Source organism: Oncorhynchus keta, chromosome 19 (genome assembly GCF_023373465.1).
Source record: "Oncorhynchus keta strain PuntledgeMale-10-30-2019 chromosome 19, Oket_V2, whole genome shotgun sequence".
NCBI lineage: Eukaryota > Metazoa > Chordata > Actinopteri > Salmoniformes > Salmonidae > Oncorhynchus > Oncorhynchus keta.
The window spans coordinates 3,851,769-3,874,473 of record NC_068439.1 but is presented as its reverse complement, the minus strand read 5'-3'; the positions used below and the strand labels follow the sequence as shown (position 1 = coordinate 3,874,473).

At 42.4% G+C, this 22,705-nt stretch overlaps 1 protein-coding gene across 1 annotated transcript in view; it reads left to right on the top strand.

Annotated features, from left to right (window-relative positions):
- LOC118378371 (CUB and sushi domain-containing protein 1-like) overlaps positions 1-22,705 on the top strand; it is a 926,375-nt gene that overhangs the window by 637,892 nt on the left and 265,778 nt on the right. Inside the window, 1 exon segment of the mRNA XM_052471760.1 lies at positions 13,119-13,328. Within this exon segment, the coding sequence (XP_052327720.1) occupies positions 13,119-13,328 (210 nt within the window).

Genomic DNA, 22,705 nt, shown 5'->3' with positions numbered 1-22,705 from the left:
AGTAGTAGTAGTATTAGTAGTAGTAGTAGCAGTAGTAGTAGTATCAGTAGTAGTAGTAGTAGCAGTAGTAGTAGTATAGTAGTAGTAGTAGTAGTAGTAGTAGTAGCAGTAGTAGTAGTAGTAGTAGTAGTAGTAGTAGTATTAGTAGTAGTAGTAGTAGTATTAGTAGTAGTAGTAGTATTAGTAGTAGTAGTAGCAGTAGTAGTAGTAGTATCAGTAGCATGAAGTTGTGATCCATTAGATTTCCAGTTATAACAATGAATGTTATACCCCTTGTATTATCTGATTATAACCCCAAAACTATGGACTTATTAGTCAGTCCTCCTCTGTTGTTTATGATTGTGTTGTCATGGATGACTGATTGGGCTCATTGACTTGAGTTGAAAATCAAATGCATCGCCCATTAAATGGCTCTGAACACTACAGAAATGTTCCCTTTACATGTGAAAAAAATACTTTTCATCGAAACGCAATCATATTCTGCATTAGCTACAGTTCTATTGTTTACCTTTTTAGTTGGTAACACTTTGATATCTTGATAATATGCAGCTGTTTAATGGACACATCCACAGATTAATCAATGACAAGCCGGGGGGGGGGGGGGGGTGCGCCTCTGTTTTGGTAAAACACTGAAGGATGGAGAAGTGGAACCAACTCTCAGATTAACAGACAGAGCTGTGGATGCAAGGACTGAGCGTCCATGATATCAACATTATAGTTATAACCATGTTATGAGGCTATACAGGACTGACCGTCCATGATATCAACATTATAGTTATAACCATGTTATGAGGCTATACAGGACTGACCATCCATGATATCAACATTATAGTTATAACCATGTTATGAGGCTATACAGGACTGAGCGTCCATGATATCAACATTATAGTTATATCCATGTTATGAGGCTATACAGGACTGACCATCCATGATATCAATAGTATAGTTATAACCATGTTATGAGGCTAAACAGGACTGGCCATCCATGATATCAACATTATAGTTATAACCATGTTATGAGGCTATACAGGACTGAGCATCCATGATATCAACAGTATAGTTATAACCATGTTATGAGGCTATACAGGACTGACCATCCATGATATCAACATTATAGTTATAACCATGTTATGAGGCTATACAGGACTGACCATCCATGATATCAACATTATAGTTATAACCATGTTTTGAGGCTATACAGGATCATGATATCAACATTATAGTTATAACCATGTTATGAGGCTATACAGGACTGAGCGTCCATGATATCAACATTATAGTTATAACCATGTTATGAGGCTAAACAGGACTGACCATCCATGATATCAACATTATAGTTATAACCATGTTATGAGGCTATACAGGACTGAGCGTCCATGATATCAACGTTATAGTTATAACCATGTTATGAGGCTATACAGGACTGAGCGTCCATGATATCAACATTATAGTTATAACCATGTTATGAGGCTATACAGGACTGAGCGTCCATGATATCAACATTATAGTTATAACCATGTTATGAGGCTATACAGGACTGAGTGTCCATGATATCAACATTATAGTTATAACCATGTTATGAGGCTATAAAGGACTGAGCGTCCATGATATCAACATTATAGTTATAACCATGTTATGAGGCTATACAGGACTGAGCGTCCATGATATCAATATTATAGTTATAACCATGTTATGAGGCTACACAGGACTGTGCGTCCATGATATCAACATTATAGTTATAACCATGTTATGAGGCTATACAGTACTGACCATCCATGATATCAACATTATAGTTATAACCATGTTATGAGGCTATACAGGACTGAGCGTCCATGATATCAACATTATAGTTATAACCATGTTATGAGGCTATACAGGACTGACCATCCATGATATCAACATTATAGTTATAACCATGTTATGAGGCTACACAGGACTGACCATCCATGATATCAACATTATAGTTATAACCATGTTATGAGGCTATACAGGACTGAGCGTCCATGATATCAACATTATAGTTATAACCATGTTATGAGGCTATACAGGACTGACCATCCATGATATCAACATTATAGTTATAACCATGTTATGAGGCTATACAGGACTGAGCGTCCATGATATCAATATTATAGTTATAACCATGTTATGAGGCTACACAGGACTGTGCGTCCATGATATCAACATTATAGTTATAACCATGTTATGAGGCTATACAGGACTGACAATCCATGATATCAACATTATAGTTATAACCATGTTATGAGGCTATAGAGGACTGGCCATCCATGATATCAACATTATAGTTATAACCATGTTATGAGGCTATACAGGACTGACCATCCATGATATCAACATTATAGTTATAACCATGTTATGAGGCTATACAGGACTGAGCGTCCATGATATCAACATTATAGTTATAACCATGTTATGAGGCTATACAGGACTGACCATCCATGATATCAACATTATAGTTATAACCATGTTATGAGGCTATACAGGACTGACCATCCATGATATCAACATTATAGTTATAACCATGTTATGAGGCTATACAGGACTGGCCATCCATGATATCAACATTATAGCTATAACCATGTTATGAGGCTATACAGGACTGACCATCCATGATATCAAAATTATAGTTATAACCATGTTATGAGGCTATACAGGACTGAGCGTCCATGATATCAACATTATAGTTATAACCATGTTATGAGGCTATACAGGACTGACCATCCATGATATCAACATTATAGTTATAACCATGTTATGAGGCTACACAGGACTGACCGTCCATGATATCAATATTATAGTTATAACCATGTTATGAGGCTATACAGGACTGACCATCCATGATATCAACATTATAGTTGTAACCATGTTATGAGGCTATACAGGACTGACCATCCATGATATCAACATTATAGTTATAACCATGTTATGAGGCTATACAGGACTGGCCATCCATGATATCAATATTATAGTTATAACCATGTTATGAGGCTATACAGGACTGACCATCCATGATATCAACATTATAGTTATAACCATGTTATGAGGCTATACAGGACTGGCCATCCATGATATCAACATTATAGTTATAACCATGTTATGAGGCTATACAGGACTGAGCGTCCATGATATCAACATTATAGTTATAACCATGTTATGAGGCTATACAGGACTGAGCGTCCATGATATCAACATTATAGTTATAACCATGTTATGAGGCTATACAGGACTGAGCGTCCATGATATCAATATTATAGTTATAACCATGTTATGAGGCTGTAGAGGACTGGCCATCCCTGATATCAACATTATAGTTGTAACCATGTTATGAGGCTATACAGGACTGACCATCCATGATATCAACATTATAGTTATAACCATGTTATGAGGCTATACAGGACTGACCATCCATGATATCAACATTATAGTTATAACCATGTTATGAGGCTATACAGGACTGACCATCCATGATATCAACATTATAGTTATAACCATGTTATGAGGCTATATAGGACCATCCATGACATCAACATTATAGTTTTAACCATGTTATGAGGCTATACAGGACTGGCCATCCATGATATCAACATTATAGTTATAACCATGTTATGAGGCTATACAGGACTGACCATCCATGATATCAACATTATAGTTATAACCATGTTATGAGGCTACACAGGACTGGCCATCCATGATATCAACATTATAGTTATAACCATGTTATGAGGCTACACAGGACTGGCCATCCATGATATCAACATTATAGTTATAACCATGTTATGAGGCTATACAGGACTGAGCGTCCATGATATCAACATTATAGTTATAACCATGTTATGAGGCTATACAGGACTGGCCATCCATGATATCAACATTATAGTTTTAACCATGTTATGAGGCTATACAGGACTGGCCATCCATGATATCAACATTATAGTTATAAACATGTTATGAGGCTATACAGGACTGACCATCCATGATATCAACATTATAGTTATAACCATGTTATGAGGCTATACAGGACTGGCCATCCATGATATCAACATTATAGTTATAACCATGTTATGAGGCTATACAGGACTGACCATCCATGATATCAACATTATAGTTATAACCATGTTATGAGGCTATACAGGACTGAGCGTCCATGATATCAACATTATAGTTATAACCATGTTATGAGGCTATACAGGACTGAGCGTCCATGATATCAATATTATAGTTATAACCATGTTATGAGGCTATAGAGGACTGACCATCCATGATATCAACATTATAGTTATAACCATGTTATGAGGCTATACAGGACTGACCATCCATGATATCAACATTATAGTTATAACCATGTTATGAGGCTATACAGGACTGACCATCCATGATATCAACATTATAGTTATAACCATGTTATGAGGCTATATAGGACCATCCATGATATCAACATTATAGTTTTAACCATGTTATGAGGCTATACAGGACTGGCCATCCATGATATCAACATTATAGATATAACCATGTTATGAGGCTATACAGGACTGACCATCCATGATATCAACATTATAGTTTTAACCATGTTATGAGGCTATACAGGACTGACCATCCATGATATCAACATTATAGTTATAACCATGTTATGAGGCTATACAGGACTGGCCATCCATGATATCAACATTATAGTTATAACCATGTTATGAGGCTACACAGGACTGAGCGTCCATGATATCAACATTATAGTTATAACCATGTTATGATGCTATACAGGACTGACCATCCATGATATCAACATTATAGTTATAACCATGTTATGAGGCTATACAGGACTGACCATCCATGATATCAACATTATAGTTATAACCATGTTATGAGGCTATACAGGACTGACCATCCATGATATCAACATTATAGTTATAACCATGTTATGAGGCTATACAGGACTGGCCATCCATGATATCAACATTATAGTTATAACCATGTTATGAGGCTATACAGGACTGAGCGTCCATGATATCAACATTATAGTTATAACCATGTTATGAGGCTATACAGGACTGACCGTCCATGATATCAACATTATAGTTATAACCATGTTATGAGGCTATACAGGACTGAGCGTTCATGATATCAACATTATAGTTATAACCATGTTATGAGGCTATACAGGACTGACCATCCATGATATCAACATTATAGTTATAACCATGTTATGAGGCTATACAGGACTGACCATCCATGATATCAACATTATAGTTATAACCATGTTATGAGGCTATACAGGACTGGCCATCCATGATATCAACATTATAGTTATAACCATGTTATGAGGCTATACAGGACTGACCATCCATGATATCAACATTGTAGTTATAACCATGTTATGAGGCTATACAGGACTGGCCATCCATGATATCAACATTATAGTTATAACCATGTTATGAGGCTACACAGGGCTGACCGTCCATGATATCAACATTATAGTTATAACCATGTTATGAGGCTATACAGGACTGACCATCCATGATATCAACATTATAGTTATAACCATGTTATGAGGCTATACAGGACTGACCATCCATGATATCAACATTATAGTTATAACCATGTTATCAGGCTATACAGGACTGACCATCCATGATATCAACATTATAGTTATAACCATGTTATGAGGCTATACAGGACTGACCATCCATGATATCAACATTATAGTTATAACCATGTTATGAGGCTATACAGGACTGACCATCCATGATATCAACATTATAGTTATAACCATGGTATGAGGCTATAAAGTGTTTACGTTTACAATGTTTACAGACATTGGAGTAAATTTATAAGTTGTATTCTTCAGGAATCAATAGATAACCTGTATTATTTATAGATCCAAAAATGGATGTAGTAACTACAGATGGAACTACAGATGGCCCCTTTAAGTCTATCATTAGGGTGTGGGTTTGATCATGTGTCCATTAGGCCTATGGGTTTTGGGGGGCGTTTATCAGCATGAATTGGATTGGAGCAAAAACAACCCCCACTTTTATTCCATCGGCTGGGATCCACACTATGCAGCTGTTATTCTATAGGCTGGGATCCACACTATGCAGCTGTTATTCTATAGGCTGGGATCCACACTATGCAGCTGTTATTCTATAGGCTGGGATCCACACTATGCAGCTGTTATTCTATAGGCTGGGATCCACACTATGCAGCTGTTATTCTATAGGCTGGGATCCACACTGTTATTCTATAGGCTGGGATCCACACTATGCAGCTGTTATTCTATAGGCTGGGATCCACACTATGCAGCTGTTATTCTATAGGCTGGGATCCACACTATGCAGCTGTTATTCTATAGGCTGGGATCCACACTGTTATTCTATAGGCTGGGATCCACACTATGCAGTTGTTATTCTATAGGCTGGGATCCACACTATGCAGCTGTTATTCTATAGGCTGGGATCCACACTATACAGCTGTTATTCGATAGGCTGGGTTCCACACTATGCAGCTGTTATTCTATAGGCTGGGATCCACACTATGCAGCTGTTATTCTATAGGCTAGGATCCACACTATACAGCTGTTATTCTATAGGCTGGGATCCACACTATACAGCTGTTATTCGATAGGCTGGGATCCACACTATGCAGCTGTTATTCTATAGGCTGGGATCCACACTATGCAGCTGTTATTCTATAGACTGGGATCCACACTGTTATTCCATAGGCTGGGATCCACACTGTTATTCTATAGGCTGGGATCCACACTATTCAGCTGTTATTCTATAGGCTGGGATCCACACTATGCAGCTGTTATTCCATAGACTGGGATCCACACTGTTATTCTATAGGCTGGGATCCACACTGTTATTCTATAGGCTGGGATCCACACTATGCAGCTGTTATTCTATAGGCTAGGATCCACACTATACAGCTGTTATTCTATAGGCTGGGATCCACACTATACAGCTTTTATTCTATAGGCTGGGATCCACACTATGCAGCTGTTATTCCATAGGCTGAGATCCACACTGTTATTCTATAGGCTGGGATCCACACTGTTATTCTATAGGCTGGGATCCACACTATGCAGCTGTTATTCTATCGGCTGGGATCCACACTATACAGCTGTTATTCTATAGGCTGGGATCCACACTATACAGCTGTTATTCTATAGGCTGGGATCCACACTATTCAAATTGGATTACTTTTGGATGCCGACAGCAGTCGCACCATTAGAAGACATAGTATGGACTGTGACCTCCAAAAACCCATTCCTGCTCTTTTCCCACAATCCATCAAACACATTTGGTGTGTCATCATAGTGGTCTCAGACATCATAGTGGTTTCTGACATCATAATGGTCTCTGACATCATAGTGGTCTCTGACGTCATAGTGGTCTCTGACATCATAATGGTCTCTGACATCATAGTGGTCTCTGACATCATAATGGTCTCTGTCATCATAATGGTCTCTGTCATCATAGCGGTCTCTGACATCATAGTGGTCTCTGACATCATAGTGGTCTCTGACATCATAATGGTCTCTGACATCATAATGGTCTCTGACATCATAATGGTCTCTGACATCATAGTGGTCTCTGTCGTCATAGTGGTCTCTGACATCATAGTGGTCTCTGACATCATAGTGGTCTCTGTCATCATAGTGGTCTCTGATTGGTGGTCATCATTTGATGTGTCATCATAGTGGTCGTTGATTGGTGGTCATCATTTTGATCATTGATTTAAAAACAAGACAACGTAGGTTAACGTTGGGGTAAAAACAAGACAACGCAGGTTAACGTTGGGGTAAAAACAAGACAACGCAGGTTAACGTTGGGGTAAAAACAAGACAACGCAGGTTAACGTTGGGGTAAAAACAAGACAACGTAGGTTAACGTTGGGGTAAAAACAAGACAACGTAGGTTAACGTTGGGGTAAAAACAAGACAACGTAGGTTAACGTTGGGGTAAAAACAAGACAACGCAGGTTAACGTTGGGGTAAAAACAAGACAACGTAGGTTAACGTTGGGGTAAAAACAAGACAACGCAGGTTAACGTTGGTAAAAACAAAAACAAGACAAGACAACGCAGGTTAACGTTGGGGTAAAAACAAGACAACGCAGGTTAACGTTGGGGTAAAAACAAGACAACGCAGGTTAACGTTGGGGTAAAAAAAAACACGTTGGGTAAAAACAAGAACGCAGGTTAACGTTGGGGTAAAAACAAGACAACGCAGGTTAACGTTGGGGTAAAAACAAGACAACGCAGGTTAACGTTGGGGTAAAAACAAGACAACGCAGGTTAACGTTGGGGTAAAAACAAGACAACGCAGGTTAACGTTGGGGTAAAAACAAGACAACGTAGGTTAACGTTGGGGTAAAAACAAGACAACGCGTTGGGGTAAAACAAGACAAGGTTAACGTTGGGGTAAAAACAAGACAACGCAGGTTAACGTTGGGGTAAAAACAAGACAACGCAGGTTAACGTTGGGGTAAAAACAAGACAACGCAGGTTAACGTTGGGGTAAAAAAACAAGACAACGACAACGGTTAACGTTTAAAAACAAAAACAAGACAACGTAGGTTAACGTTGGGTTAAAAACAAGACAACGCAGGTTAACGTTGGGGTAAAAACAAGACAACGCAGGTTAACGTTGGGTTAAAAACAAGACAACGCAGGTTAACGTTGGGGTAAAAACAAGACAACGTAGGTTAACGTTGGGTTAAAAACAAGACAACGCAGGTTAACGTTGGGGTAAAAACAAGACAACGCAGGTTAACGTTGGGTTAAAAACAAGACAACGCAGGTTAACGTTGGGGTAAAAACAAGACAACGCAGGTTAACGTTGGGGTAAAAACAAGACAACGCAGGTTAACGTTGGGTTAAAAACAAGACAACGCAGGTTAACGTTGGGTTAAAAACAAGACAACGCAGGTTAACGTTGGGGTAAAAACAAGACAACGCAGGTTAACGTTGGGGTAAAAACAAGACAACGCAGGTTAACGTTGGGGTAAAAAACAAGACAACGTAGGTTAACGTTGACAACGTAGGTTAACGTTGGGTTAAAAACAAGACAACGTAGGTTAACGTTGGGGTAAAAACAAGACAACGTAGGTTAACGTTGGGGTAAAAACAAGACAACGCAGGTTAACGTTGGGGTAAAAACAAGACAACGCAGGTTAACGTTGGGGTAAAAACAAGACAACGTAGGTTAACGTTGGGGTAAAAACAAGACAACGTAGGTTAACGTTGGGGTAAAAACAAGACAACGTAAAAACAAGGTTAACGTTGGGGTAAAAACAAGACAACGTAGGTTAACGTTGGGGTAAAAACAAGACAACGTAGGTTAACGTTGGGGTAAAAACAAGACAACGTAGGTTAACGTTGGGGTAAAAACAAGACAACGCAGGTTAACGTTGGGGTAAAAACAAGACAACGCAGGTTAACGTTGGGGTAAAAACAAGACAACGTAGGTTAACGTTGGGGTAAAAACAAGACAACGTAGGTTAACGTTGGGGTAAAAACAAGACAACGTAGGTTAACGTTGGGTTAAAAACAAGACAACGTAGGTTAACGTTGGGTTAAAAACAAGACAACGCAGGTTAACGTTGGGTTAAAAACAAGACAACGCAGGTTAACGTTAAAAACAAGAACAAGACAACGTAGGTTAAAAACAAGACAACGTAGGTTAACGTTGGGGTAAAAACAAGACAACGTAGGTTAACGTTGGGTTAAAAACAAGACAACGCAGGTTAACGTTGGGTTAAAAACAAGACAACGTAGGTTAACGTTGGGTAAAACAAGACAACGCAGGTTAACGTTGGGGTAAAAACAAGACAACGCAGGTTAACGTTGGGTTAAAAACAAGACAACGCAGGTTAACGTTAACGTAAAAACAAGACAACGCAGGTTAACGTTGGGGTAAAACAAGACAACGCAGGTTAACGTTGGGGTAAAAACAAGACAACGCAGGTTAACGTTGGGTTAAAAACAAGACAACGCAGGTTAACGTTGGGGTAAAAACAAGACAACGCAGGTTAACGTTGGGGTAAAAACAAGACAACGCAGGTTAACGTTGGGGTAAAAACAAGACAACGCAGGTTAACGTTGGGGTAAAAACAAGACAACGCAGGTTAACGTTGGGGTAAAAACAAGACAACGCAGGTTAACGTTGGGGTAAAAACAAGACAACGTAGGTTAACGTTGGGGTAAAAACAAGACAACGTAGGTTAACGTTGGGGTAAAAACAAGACAACGCAGGTTAACGTTGGGGTAAAAACAAGACGTAGGTTAACGTTGGGGTAAAAACAAGACAACGTAGGTTAACGTTGGGGTAAAAACAAGACAACGTAGGTTAAGTAAAAACAACGTAGGTTAACGTTGGGGTAAAAACAAGACAACGTAGGTTAACGTTGGGGTAAAAACAAGAAACAAGACAACGTAGGTTAACGTTGGGGTAAAAACAAGACAACGTAGGTTAACGTTGGGGTAAAAACAAGACAACGTAGGTTAACGTTGGGGTAAAAACAAGACAACGTAGGTTAACGTTGGGGTAAAAACAAGACAACGTAGGTTAACGTTGGGGTAAAAACAAGACAACGTAGGTTAACGTTGGGGTAAAAACAAGACAACGCAGGTTAACGTTGGGGTAAAAACAAGACAACGTAGGTTAACGTTGGGGTAAAAACAAGACAACGTAGGTTAACGTTGGGGTAAAAACAAGACAACGCAGGTTAACGTTGGGGTAAAAACAAGACAACGCAGGTTAACGTTGGGGTAAAAACAAGACAACGTAGGTTAACGTTGGGGTAAACACAAGACAACGTAGGTTAACGTTGGGGTAAAAACAAGACAACGTAGGTTAACGTTGGGGTAAAAACAAGACAACGTAGGTTAACGTTGGGGTAAACACAAGACAACGTAGGTTAACGTTGGGGTAAAAACAAGACAACGTAGGTTAACGTTGGGGTAAAAACAAGACAACGTAGGTTAACGTTGGGGTAAAAACAAGACAACGCAGGTTAACGTTGGGTTAAAAACAAGACAACGTAGGTTAACGTTGGGGTAAAAACAAGACAACGTAGGTTAACGTTGGGGTAAAAACAAGACAACGCAGGTTAACGTTGGGGTAAAAACAAGACAACGCAGGTTAACGTTGGGTTAAAAACAAGACAACGTAGGTTAACGTTGGGGTAAAAACAAGACAACGTAGGTTAACGTTGGGTTAAAAACAAGACAACGTAGGTTAACGTTGGGGTAAAAACAAGACAACGCAGGTTAACGGTGGGGTAAAAACAAGACAACGCAGGTTAACGTTGGGGTAAAAACAAGACAACGTAGGTTAACGTTGGGGTAAAAACAAGACAACGTAGGTTAACGTTGGGGTAAAAACAAGACAACGCAGGTTAACGTTGGGGTAAACACAAGACAACGTAGGTTAACGTTGGGGTAAAAACAAGACAACGCAGGTTAGCGTTGGGTTAAAAACAAGACAACGTAGGTTAACGTTGGGGTAAAAACAAGACAACGCAGGTTAACGTTGGGTTAAAAACAAGACAACGTAGGTTAACGTTGGGGTAAAAACAAGACAACGCAGGTTAACGTTGGGTTAAAAACAAGACAACGTAGGTTAACGTTGGGGTAAAAACAAGACAACGTAGGTTAACGTTGGGGTAAAAACAAGACAACGTAGGTTAACGTTGGGGTAAAAACAAGACAACGCAGGTTAACATTGGGGTAAAAACAAGACAACGTCGGTTAACGTTGGGGTAAAAACAAGACAACGTAGGTTAACGATGGGGTAAAAACAAGACAACGCAGGTTAACGTTGGGGTAAAAACAAGACAACGTAGGTTAACGTTGGGGTAAAAACAAGACAACGCAGGTTAACGTTGGGGTAAAAACAAGACAACGTAGGTTAACGTTGGGGTAAAAACAAGACAACGCAGGTTAACGTTGGGGTAAAAACAAGACAACGCAGGTTAACGTTGGGGTAAAAACAAGACAACGCAGGTTAACGTTGGGGTAAAAACAAGACAACGTAGGTTAACGTTGGGGTAAAAACAAGACAACGCAGGTTAACGTTGGGGTAAAACAAGACAACGCAGGTTAACGTTGGGGTAAAAACAAGACAACGTAGGTTAACGTTGGGGTAAAAACAAGACAACGTAGGTTAACGTTGGGGTAAAAACAAGACAACGCAGGTTAACGTTGGGGTAAAAACAAGACAACGTAGGTTAACGTTGGGGTAAAAACAAGACAACGTAGGTTAACGATGGGGTAAAAACAAGACAACGCAGGTTAACGTTGGGGTAAAAACAAGACAACGTAGGTTAACGTTGGGGTAAAAACAAGACAACGCAGGTTAACGTTGGGGTAAAAACAAGACAACGTAGGTTAACGTTGGGGTAAAAACAAGACAATGCAGGTTAACGTTGGGGTAAAAACAAGACAACGCAGGTTAACGTTGGGGTAAAAACAAGACAACGCAGGTTAACGTTGGGGTAAAAACAAGACAACGTAGGTTAACGTTGGGGTAAAAACAAGACAACGTAGGTTAACGTTGGGGTAAAAACAAGACAACGTAGGTTAACGTTGGGGTAAAAACAAGACAACGTAGGTTAACGTTGGGGTAAAAACAAGACAACGTAGGTTAACGTTGGGGTAAAAACAAGACAACGTAGGTTAACGTTGGGGTAAAAACAAGACAACGCAGGTTAACGTTGGGGTAAAAACAAGACAACGTAGGTTAACGTTGGGGTAAAAAAAAGACAACGTAGGTTAACGTTGGGTTAAAAACAAGACAACGTAGGTTAACGTTGGGGTAAAAACAAGACAACGCAGGTTAACGTTGGGGTAAAAACAAGACAACGTAGGTTAACGTTGGGGTAAAAACAAGACAACAATGTCGATGACTTTTTTCCAAATCCAATCAGTTTTCCACATTGATTCAACATCGTCACGTTGATATATGTTTTTGTTAAAATGACATGGGAACAACGTTGATTCAACCAGTTTTTGTCCAGTGAGGTGTTACAAGAAGTTGTTTGTCTCTCTGTGGATTGTATTTCCTGGTACTGTCTCTTAATCTTGTATTCCATCACCCCCAGGAGCCCATGTCCAGTTCCTCAACTTCTCCACCGAGGCTAACCATGACTTTCTGGAGATCAGGAACGGCCCACTGGACACCAGTACTGTGATTGGTCGATTCAGTGGACAGGATGTCCCGCCCTCCCTGCTCACCACCTCCCATGAGACCACAGTGTATTTCCATAGCGACCACTCCCAGAACAAGCCAGGCTTCAGATTTGAGTACCAGGGTAAGAGACTCAAGACTTGGCTTCGGGTTTGAGTACCAAATCAAATCAAATCTAATCAAATAAAATTGTATTTGTCACATACACATGGTTAGCAGATGTTAATGCGAGTGTAGCGAAATGCTTGTGCTTCTAGTTCCGACAATGCAGTAATAACCAACAAGTAATCTAGCTAACAATTCCAAAACTACTACCTTGTAGACACAAGTGTAAGGGGATAAAGAACATGTACATAAAGATATATGAATGAGTGATGGTACAGAGCGGCATAGACAAGATACAGTAGATGGTATTGAGTACAGTATATACATATGAGATGAGTATGTAAACAAAGTGGCATAGTTAAAGTGGCTAGTGATACATGTATTACATAAAGATGCAGTAGATGATGTAGAGTACAGTATATATGTTTACATATGAGATGAATAATGTAGGGTATGTAAACATTATATTAGGTAGCATTGTTTAAAGTGGCTAGTGATATATTTTACATAATTTCCCATCAATTCCCATTATTAAAGTGGCTGGAGTTGAGTCTGTGTGTTGGCAGCAGCCACTCAATGTTGGTGGTGGCTGTTTAACAGTCTGATGGTCTTGAGATAGAAGCTGTTTTACAGTCTCTCGGTCCCAGCTTTGATGCACCTGTACTGACCTCGCCTTCTGGATGATAGCGGGGTGAACAGGCAGTGGCTCGGGTGGTTGTTGTCCTTGATGATCTTTATGGCCTTCCTGTGACGTCGGGTGGTGTAGGTGTCCTGGAGGGCAGGTAGTTTGCCCCCGGTGATGCGTTGTGCAGACCTCACTACCCTCTTGAGAGCCTTACGGTTGTGGGCGGAGCAGTTGCCGTACCAGGCGGTGATACAGCCCGACAGGATGCTCTCGATTGTGCATCTGCAGAAGTTTGTGAGTGCTTTTGGTGACAAGCCAAATTTCTTCAGCCTCCTGAGGTTCAAGAGGCGCTGCTGCGCCTTCTTCACGATGCTGTCTGTGTGGATGGACCAATTCAGTTTGTCTGTGATGTGTACGCCGAGGAACTTAAAACTTACTACCCTCTCCACTACTGTTCCATCGATGTGGATAGGGGGGTGTTCCCTCTGCTGTTTCCTGAAGTCCACAATCAACTCCTTAGTTTTGTTGAAGTTGAGTGTGAGGTTATTTTCCTGACACCACACTCCGAGGGCCCTCACCTCCTCCCTGTAGGCCGTCTCGTCGTTGTTGTTGGTAATCAAGCCTACCACTGTTGTGTCGTCCGCAAACTTGATGATTGAGTTGGAGGCGTGCGTGGCCACGCAGTCGTGGGTGAACAGGGAGTACAGGAGAGGGCTCAGAATGCACCCTTGTGGGGCCCCAGTGTTGAGGAGCAGCGGGTGGAGATGTTGTTGCCACCTGGGGGCGGCCCATCAGGAAGTCCAGTACCCAGTTGCACAGGGCGGGGTCGAGACCCAGGGTCTCGAGCTTGATGACGAGCTTGGAGGGCACTATGGTGTTAAATGCTGAGCTGTAGTCGATGAACAGCATTCTCACATAGGTATTCCTCTTGTCCAGATGGGTTAGGGCAGTGTGCAGTGTGGTTGAGATTGCATCGTCTGTGGACCTATTTGGGCGGTAAGCAAATTGGAGTTGGTCTAGGGTGTCAGGTAGGGTGGAGGTGATTATGGTCCTTGACTAGTCTCTCGAAGCACTTCATGATGACGGAAGTGAGTGCTACGGGGCGGTAGTTGTTTAGCTCAGTTACCTTAGCTTTCTTGGGAACAGGAACAATGGTGGCCCTCTTGAAGCATGTGGGAACAACAGACTGGGATAGGGATTGATTGAATATGTCCGTAAACACACCAGCCAGCTGGTCTGCGCATGCTCTGAGGGCGCGGCTGGGGATGCCGTCTGGGCCTGCAGCCTTGCGAGGGTTGACACGTTTAAATGTTTTCCCCGACGTTTTCCTCACGTCGGCTGCAGTGAAGGAGAGTCCGCATGTTTTGGTTGCGGGCCGTGTCAGTAGCACTGTATTGAGACTGTATTGAGACTGTAACGTAAGAGGCTCAGGACATGGCTTCAGGTTTGAGTACCAGGGTAAGAGTCTTAGGACATGGCTTCAGGTTTGAGCACCAGGGTAAGAGGCTCAGGACATGGCTTCAGGTTTGAGTACCAGGGTAAGAGACTCAAGACACGGCTTCAGGTTTGAGCACCAGGGTAAGAGGCTCAGGACATGGCTTCAGGTTTGAGTACCAGGGTAAGAGTCTTAGGACATGGCTTCAGGTTTGAGCACCAGGGTAAGAGGCTCAGGACATGGCTTCAGGCTTGAGTACCAGGATAAGGGGCTCAGGACATGGCTTCAGGTTTGAGTACCAGGGTAAGAGGCTCAGGATATGGCTTCAGTTTTGAGCACCAGGGTAAGAGGTTCAGGACATGGCTTCAGGTTTGAGCACCAGGGTAAGAGGCTCAGGACATGGCTTCAGGTTTGAGCACCAGGGTAAGAGGCTCAGGACATGGCTTCAGGCTTGAGTACCAGGATAAGAGGCTCAGGACATGGCTTCAGTTTTGAGTACCAGGGTAAGAGGCTCAGGATATGGCTTCAGTTTTGAGCACCAGGGTAAGAGGCTCAGGACATGGCTTCAGTTTTGAGTACCAGGGTAAGAGGCTCAGGATATGGCTTCAGTTTTGAGCACCAGGGTAAGAGACTCAGGACATGGCTTCAGGTTTGACTACCAGGATACGAGCCTCAGAAGGTTACACTAACTTTTGGATGCATGAACCAAGTTTTTGTTCTCCCCGTTTCATCTAATGTTCTGAATTTCACACTATACTTCCCATTTGATTGGTGATTCAGGCATCTATCCTAGCTGGATCACGACTAGGCTACCTTCAGGCATCTATCCTAGCTGGATCACGACTAGGCTACCTTCAGGCATCTATCCTAGCTGGATCACGACTAGGCTACCTTCAGGCATCTATCCTAGCTGGATCACGACTAGGCTACCTTCAGGCATCTATCCTAGCTGGATCACGACTAGGCTACCTTCAGGCATCTATCCTAGCTGGATCACGACTAGGCTACCTTCAGGCATCTATCCTAGCTGGATCACGACTAGGCTACCTTCAGGCATCTATCCTAGCTGGATCACGACTAGGCTACCTTCAGGCATCTATCCTAGCTGGATCACGACTAGGCTACCTTCAGGCATCTATCCTAGCTGGATCACGACTAGGCTACCTTCAGGCATCTATCCTAGCTGGATCACGACTAGGCTACCTTCAGGCATCTATCCTAGCTGGATCACGACTAGGCTACCTTCAGGCATCTATCCTAGCTGGATCACGACTAGGCTACCTTCAGGCATCTATCCTAGCTGGATCACGACTAGGCTACCTTCAGGCATCTATCCTAGCTGGATCACGACAAAGCTACCTTCAGGCATCTATCCTAGCTGGATCACGACAAAGCTACCTTCAGGCATCTATCCTAGCTGGATCACGACTAGGCTACCTTCAGGCATCTATCCTAGCTGGATCACGACTAGGCTACCTTCAGGCATCTATCCTAGCTGGATCACGACTCGGCTACCTTCAGGCATCTATCCTAGCTGGATCACGACTAGGCTACCTTCAGGCATCTATCCTAGCTGGATCACGACTAGGCTACCTTCAGGCATCTATCCTAGCTGGATCACGACTAGGCTACCTTCAGGCATCTATCCTAGCTGGATCACGACTTGGGCTGCACATTTTGGGAAATATTCAGAGGTGGAAACTTTCTTTGGGAATTAGTGGGAACATATGGGAATTAACGGAAATATATGCATATGAATATTAATACCATAAGTAGACAGAAACATAAACCTTTTACCTTATCATAAGTAGACAATATTACAAATTATTAAATCCTTCCAATAGAAATAAAATATTTATTTAGTTACGAATTGAACTTTACTTAAATGAGTTGACTCCTCACATGGGATGATTTCAGTGAACAACAAAATAAAGGGAATATTGAACGATCCCCAATGATCCATCCCATCTCCCCAAAAAGTTTTCAACAAACATCTGTAAAATTATAGTCTAGAAAGTAAAGCTTTGGTTGTCTTCCTCTTGTACATCAGACTCTGACGCCTCATCTTCACTGTCACTTTCCAACCTGGTTGAGGATGGCACATTTCACATTTTCCCGGGTACTTCAACCCTTGTATTGGTCAGCCTGTTGCATGCTTTGGTGTGTGTTTTGCCAAACAAGGACCAATTGCGCTCTGAGGCGGCTGACGTTGGTGGGATTTGGAGGATGATGGAGGAAACAGGAGAAAGAGCCTCAGATCCACAAAGTCCCTTCCACCAGGTGGCTGATGGGATATGTTGGCACCACTGCCATATTGCATCTCCATCCCAAAGCCCTTGTTTGGAAGTGTATTTTGCCAGACTGCCAAGAACCTTGCTCTCATCCAGGCCAAGGTGGCGAGACACGGTAGTGACGACACCATAGACCTTGTTGATCTCTGCACCAGACAGGATGTTCTTGCCAGCGTACTTGGGGTCCAACATGTACGCTGAGGTGTGTATGGGCTTCAGGAAGAAGTCTTCACGCTTTTTGATCTATTTCAGAACTGCAGTTTCCTCTGCTTGGAGCAACAATGAAGTGGGCAGGGCAGTACAGATTTATTCTCTTACATCTGCAAGCAGAGTCTAAACATCAGACAGGATGGCATCGTCTCCCTCAATCCGTGTAATGGCTACTGCTATAGGTTTCAGGAGTTTCAGGCTGCTTACCTCTTTCTCCCAAAATACATCATCCAGGAGGATCCTCCAGCAGACTGTGATATGGCCATTCCTTAGAGATACTCCTTCCACTCCAGGAGACTGTCAAATATGATGACAACACCACCCCAACGGGTGTTGCTGGGAAGCTTCAATGTGGAGCTGTTATTCGTCTCACTTTGCATGGTTATGTAGATTGCTGCTATAACTTGATGACCCTTCACATACCTAACAATTTCCATTGGCTCTGTTGTAGAGTGTATCCATTGTTTTCAGTGACATGATGTCCTTGAGGAGTAGATTCAATGCATGAGCAGCACAGCCATTGGGTGTGATGTGAGGGTAGGACTCCTCCACTTTAGACCAAGCAGCCTTCATGTTCACAGCATTGTCTGTCACCAGTGCAAATACCTTCTGTGGTCCAAGGGCATTGATGACTGCCTTCAGCTCATCTGTAATGTAGAGACCGGTGTGTCTGTTGTCTCTTGTGTCTGTGCTCATGTAGAATACTGGTTGAGGTGTGGAGATGATGTAGTCAATTATTCCATGACCACGAATATTCGACCACTCATCAGAGATGATTGCAATACCGTCTGCTTTCTCTATGATATTCTTAACCTTCACTTGAACTCTGCATCCAGCAAATTAGTAGATGAAGCATGTCTGGTTGGAGGGGTGTTTGCTGGGCGAAGAACTTTCAGAAATATCTTCCAATGCACATTGCCTGTGAGCATCAGAGGTGAACCAGTTCCATCTTGCTCGAGCAGCAAGACATTCATCAGCATTTCTCTGACTATGTTCCTCCATTGAGTCAAACAAACTTCTGATTCCAGGAGGACCATGAGCTGTTGCTATCGATAAGGTGTCTGATTCATCATTTACACCTCGAATAGAAGTAGAGGGACTTTTGTCAGAGGTTGCTTGTCGTGAGCGCTGGGGGAACTTTATGCACTTGGCCAGATGATTCTGCATCTTTGTTGCATTCTTCACATGTGATTTAGCACATTATTTGCAAATGTACACAGCTTTTCCTTCTACATTAGCTGCAGTGAAATGTCTCCACACATCAGATAGTGCCCGAGGCATTTTCCTGTAAAGATTAGAAAAAAAATGAGTTAAGAAAAAAAAAAATACCATGTGCAGATAAATAGTTAAGCAATTAGTTTAAACAACTCCTTTGTAGGAGTATTTTTTAAATGAAACATGTATGGAAACAGGTGAACTAACACTCCTCAGGTACCAGGCTCAAGCAAGCTAAAACCCACATGGTAGCAAAACCAACCTAGCAAAATGTGTTAAGAAGTTAGAAATGATTTAAACACACTTTGCTGTAGGCTATACTATTTACTAGTTAATTAACAAAAAATAATGTAATATAAAATATGTTCACCCCCCCAGTATCGTAATCAAAACTTAGTCGTAGTCAGTCCTTGGCTCAGACAGTGTAGCATTGTGGGCTCAAAAGCATCTCATTAGTGTGCAAGATCTTGAGAATCAGCTGTACATGTGATGGCAGAATGCACTGTGCATGCAGAGGGTTGTAATTCCATTGAATTGGGGATAGTTTAGCCAAAATTTGCCACAAGAGCTAGAATTGCCTTGTCTATACCACAAAAAAAAGTTCACTTTTGAATATGAGCAAAATTCCCAAAATTCCAGGGAAATTTCCAGGGAAATTTAGCGGAAAGTTTCCGACCCTATGCAACCCTAATCACGATAGATGACTTCTTGCTAAATCATTAGCCTGAAAACGTCTGATAAACTTCAGTTTTCAAGTTAACTATCTCTTTGAGAATACAAAGTATACTATAGATCAAAAGCATGTGGACACCACTTCAAATGAGTCGATTTGGCTATTTCAGCCTCATCCGTCGCTGACAGGTATATAAACTCCAACACACTACCATGCAATCTCCATAGACAAACATTGGCAGTAGAATAGCCTTACTGACGAGCTCAGTGACATTCAAACTGACACATAGGATGTCACCTTTCCAACAAGTCAGTTCATCAATGTTCTGCCCTGATAGAGCTGCTGTGGTCAACAGTAAGTGCTGTTATTGTGAAGTGGAAACGTCTAGGAGCAACAACGGCTCAGCCGCGAAGTGGTAGACCACACAAGCTCACAGAACAGGACCGCTGAGTGCTGAAGCGCCTAGCGTGTAGAAATGATCTGTCCCTGGTTGCAACACTCACTATCCAAGAACTGTTCGTCGGGAGCTTCATGAAATAGGTTTCCGTGGCCGAGCAGCCGCACACAAGCCTAAGATCACCATGCGCAATGCCAATGCCTCCGCCATTGGACACTGGAGCAGTGGAAACGCGTTCTCTGGAGTGATGAATCACGCATCACCATTTTGCAGTCCCATCCGCCAAACCGGATGGATTTGACGGATCCCAGGAGAACGCTACCTGCCCGAATGCATAGTGGCAACTGTAAAGTTTGGTGGAGGAGGAATAATGGTCTGTGGCTGTTTTTCATGTTTCAGGCTCCTTAGTTCCAGCGAAGGGAAATATTACTGGTACAGCATACAACGACATTCAATTCTATGCTTCCCGAATTTGTGCCAACAATTCAGGGAAGGCCATTTCCTGTTTCAGCATGACAATGCCACCTTGCACAAAGCGAGGTCTATACAGAAATGGTTTGTCGAGATAGGTGTGGAAGAACTTGACTGGCCTGCACAGAGCCCTGACCTCAAACCCCATCGAACACCTTTGCTCAACACAAAATCACTCTTCCACCACACTGCCCTTGCGGCTGAATTGAAGCAAGTCCCCTCAGTAATGTTTCAACATCTAGAGGAAAGCCATCCCAGAAGAGTGGAGGCTGTTATAGCAGCAAAGGGGGACCAACTCTATATGAATTACTTCCCAGAAGAGTGGAGGCTGTTATAGCAGCAAAGGGGGGACCAACTCCATATTAATGACTTCCCTGAAGAGTGGAGGCTGTTATAGCAGCAAAGGGGGGACCAACTCCATATTAATGACTTCCCTGAAGAGTGGAGGCTGTTATAGCAGCAAAGGGGGGACCAACTCCATATTAATGACTTCCCTGAAGAGTGGAGGCTGTTATAGCAGCAAAGGGGGGACCAACTCCATATTAATGACTTCCCTGAAGAGGCTAGCAGCAAAGGGGGTTATATGACTTCCCAGCTGTTAAGCAGGGGGACCAACTCCATATTAATGACTTCCCAGAAGAGTGGAGGCTGTTATAGCAGCAAAGGGGGACCAACTCCATATTAATGACTTCCCAGAAGAGTGGAGGCTGTTATAGCAGCAAAGGGGACATCAACTCCATATTAATGCCTTCCCAGAAGAGTGGAGGCTGTTATAGCAGCAAAGGGGGACCAACTCCATATTAATGACTTCCCAGAAGAGTGGAGGCTGTTATAGCAGCAAAGGGGGGACCGACTCCATATTAATGACTTCCCAGAAGAGTGGAGGCTGTTATAGCAGCAAAGGGGGACCAACTCCATATTAATGCCTTCCCAGAAGAGTGGAGGCTGTTATAGCAGCAAAGGGGGACCAACTCCATATTAATGACTTCCCAGAAGAGTGGAGGCTGTTATAGCAGCAAAGGAGGGACCAACTCCATATTAATGCCTATGATTTTAGTGTTTGATGTTTGATCAGCAGGTGTCCACATGCTTTTGGTCACGTTGTGAACATCTCTCTCTCTCTCACTGTCGGACTCATTCAGTTATACCCCTGGATATATTTGTATTAATTTATATTTTTACTCCTTCACAATGATGTCGATGTTATTACAGGATAAATGCAAAATGATAAGTTTAGGAAATGTACATAACATCGGTAGCATTTCACTGTTGACTGATCTTGGATGTAAAACCTATAACTTACTCATAACTATCTCATGAACCAAGTTATATAACAATAAGCCCCAAGACTCTGTAAAACTGCCCCGGGTATAAACCTGTATTTAAACCATGTTAGGAGTTCTCCCTCCCTCTGTCAGCGTCATAAAGGCTGTCTGTATTCATACAATAATCTCTCCCTCCTGTTTATACCTCCCACCTCCCAACCCAGGAAAACAGAAACCTCCCCCTCCTGTCTATACCTCCCACCTCCCAACCCAGGAAAACAGAAACCTCCCCTCCTGTTTATACCTCCCACCTCCCAACCCAGGAAAACAGAAACCTCCCCCTCCTGTTTATACCTCCCACCTCCCAACCCAGGAAAACAGAAACCTCCCCTCCTGTTTATACCTCCCACCTCCCAACCCAGGAAAACAGAAACCTCCCCCTCCTGTCTATACCTCCCACCTCCCAACCCAGGAAAACAGAAACCTCCCCTCCTGTCTATACCTCCCACCTCCCAACCCAGGAAAACAGAAACCTCCCCTCCTGTCTATACCTCCCACCTCCCAACCCAGGAAACAGAAACCTCCCCCTCCTGTCTATACCTCCCACCTCCCAACCCAGGAAACAGAAACCTCCCCTCCTGTCTATACCTCCCACCTCCCAACCCAGGAAAACAGAAACCTCCCCCTCCTGTCTATACCTCCCACCTCCCAACCCAGGAAAACAGAAACCTCCCCCTCCTGATTATACCTCCCACCTCCCAACCCAGGAAAACAGAAACCTCCCCCTCCTGTCTATACCTCCCACCTCCCAACC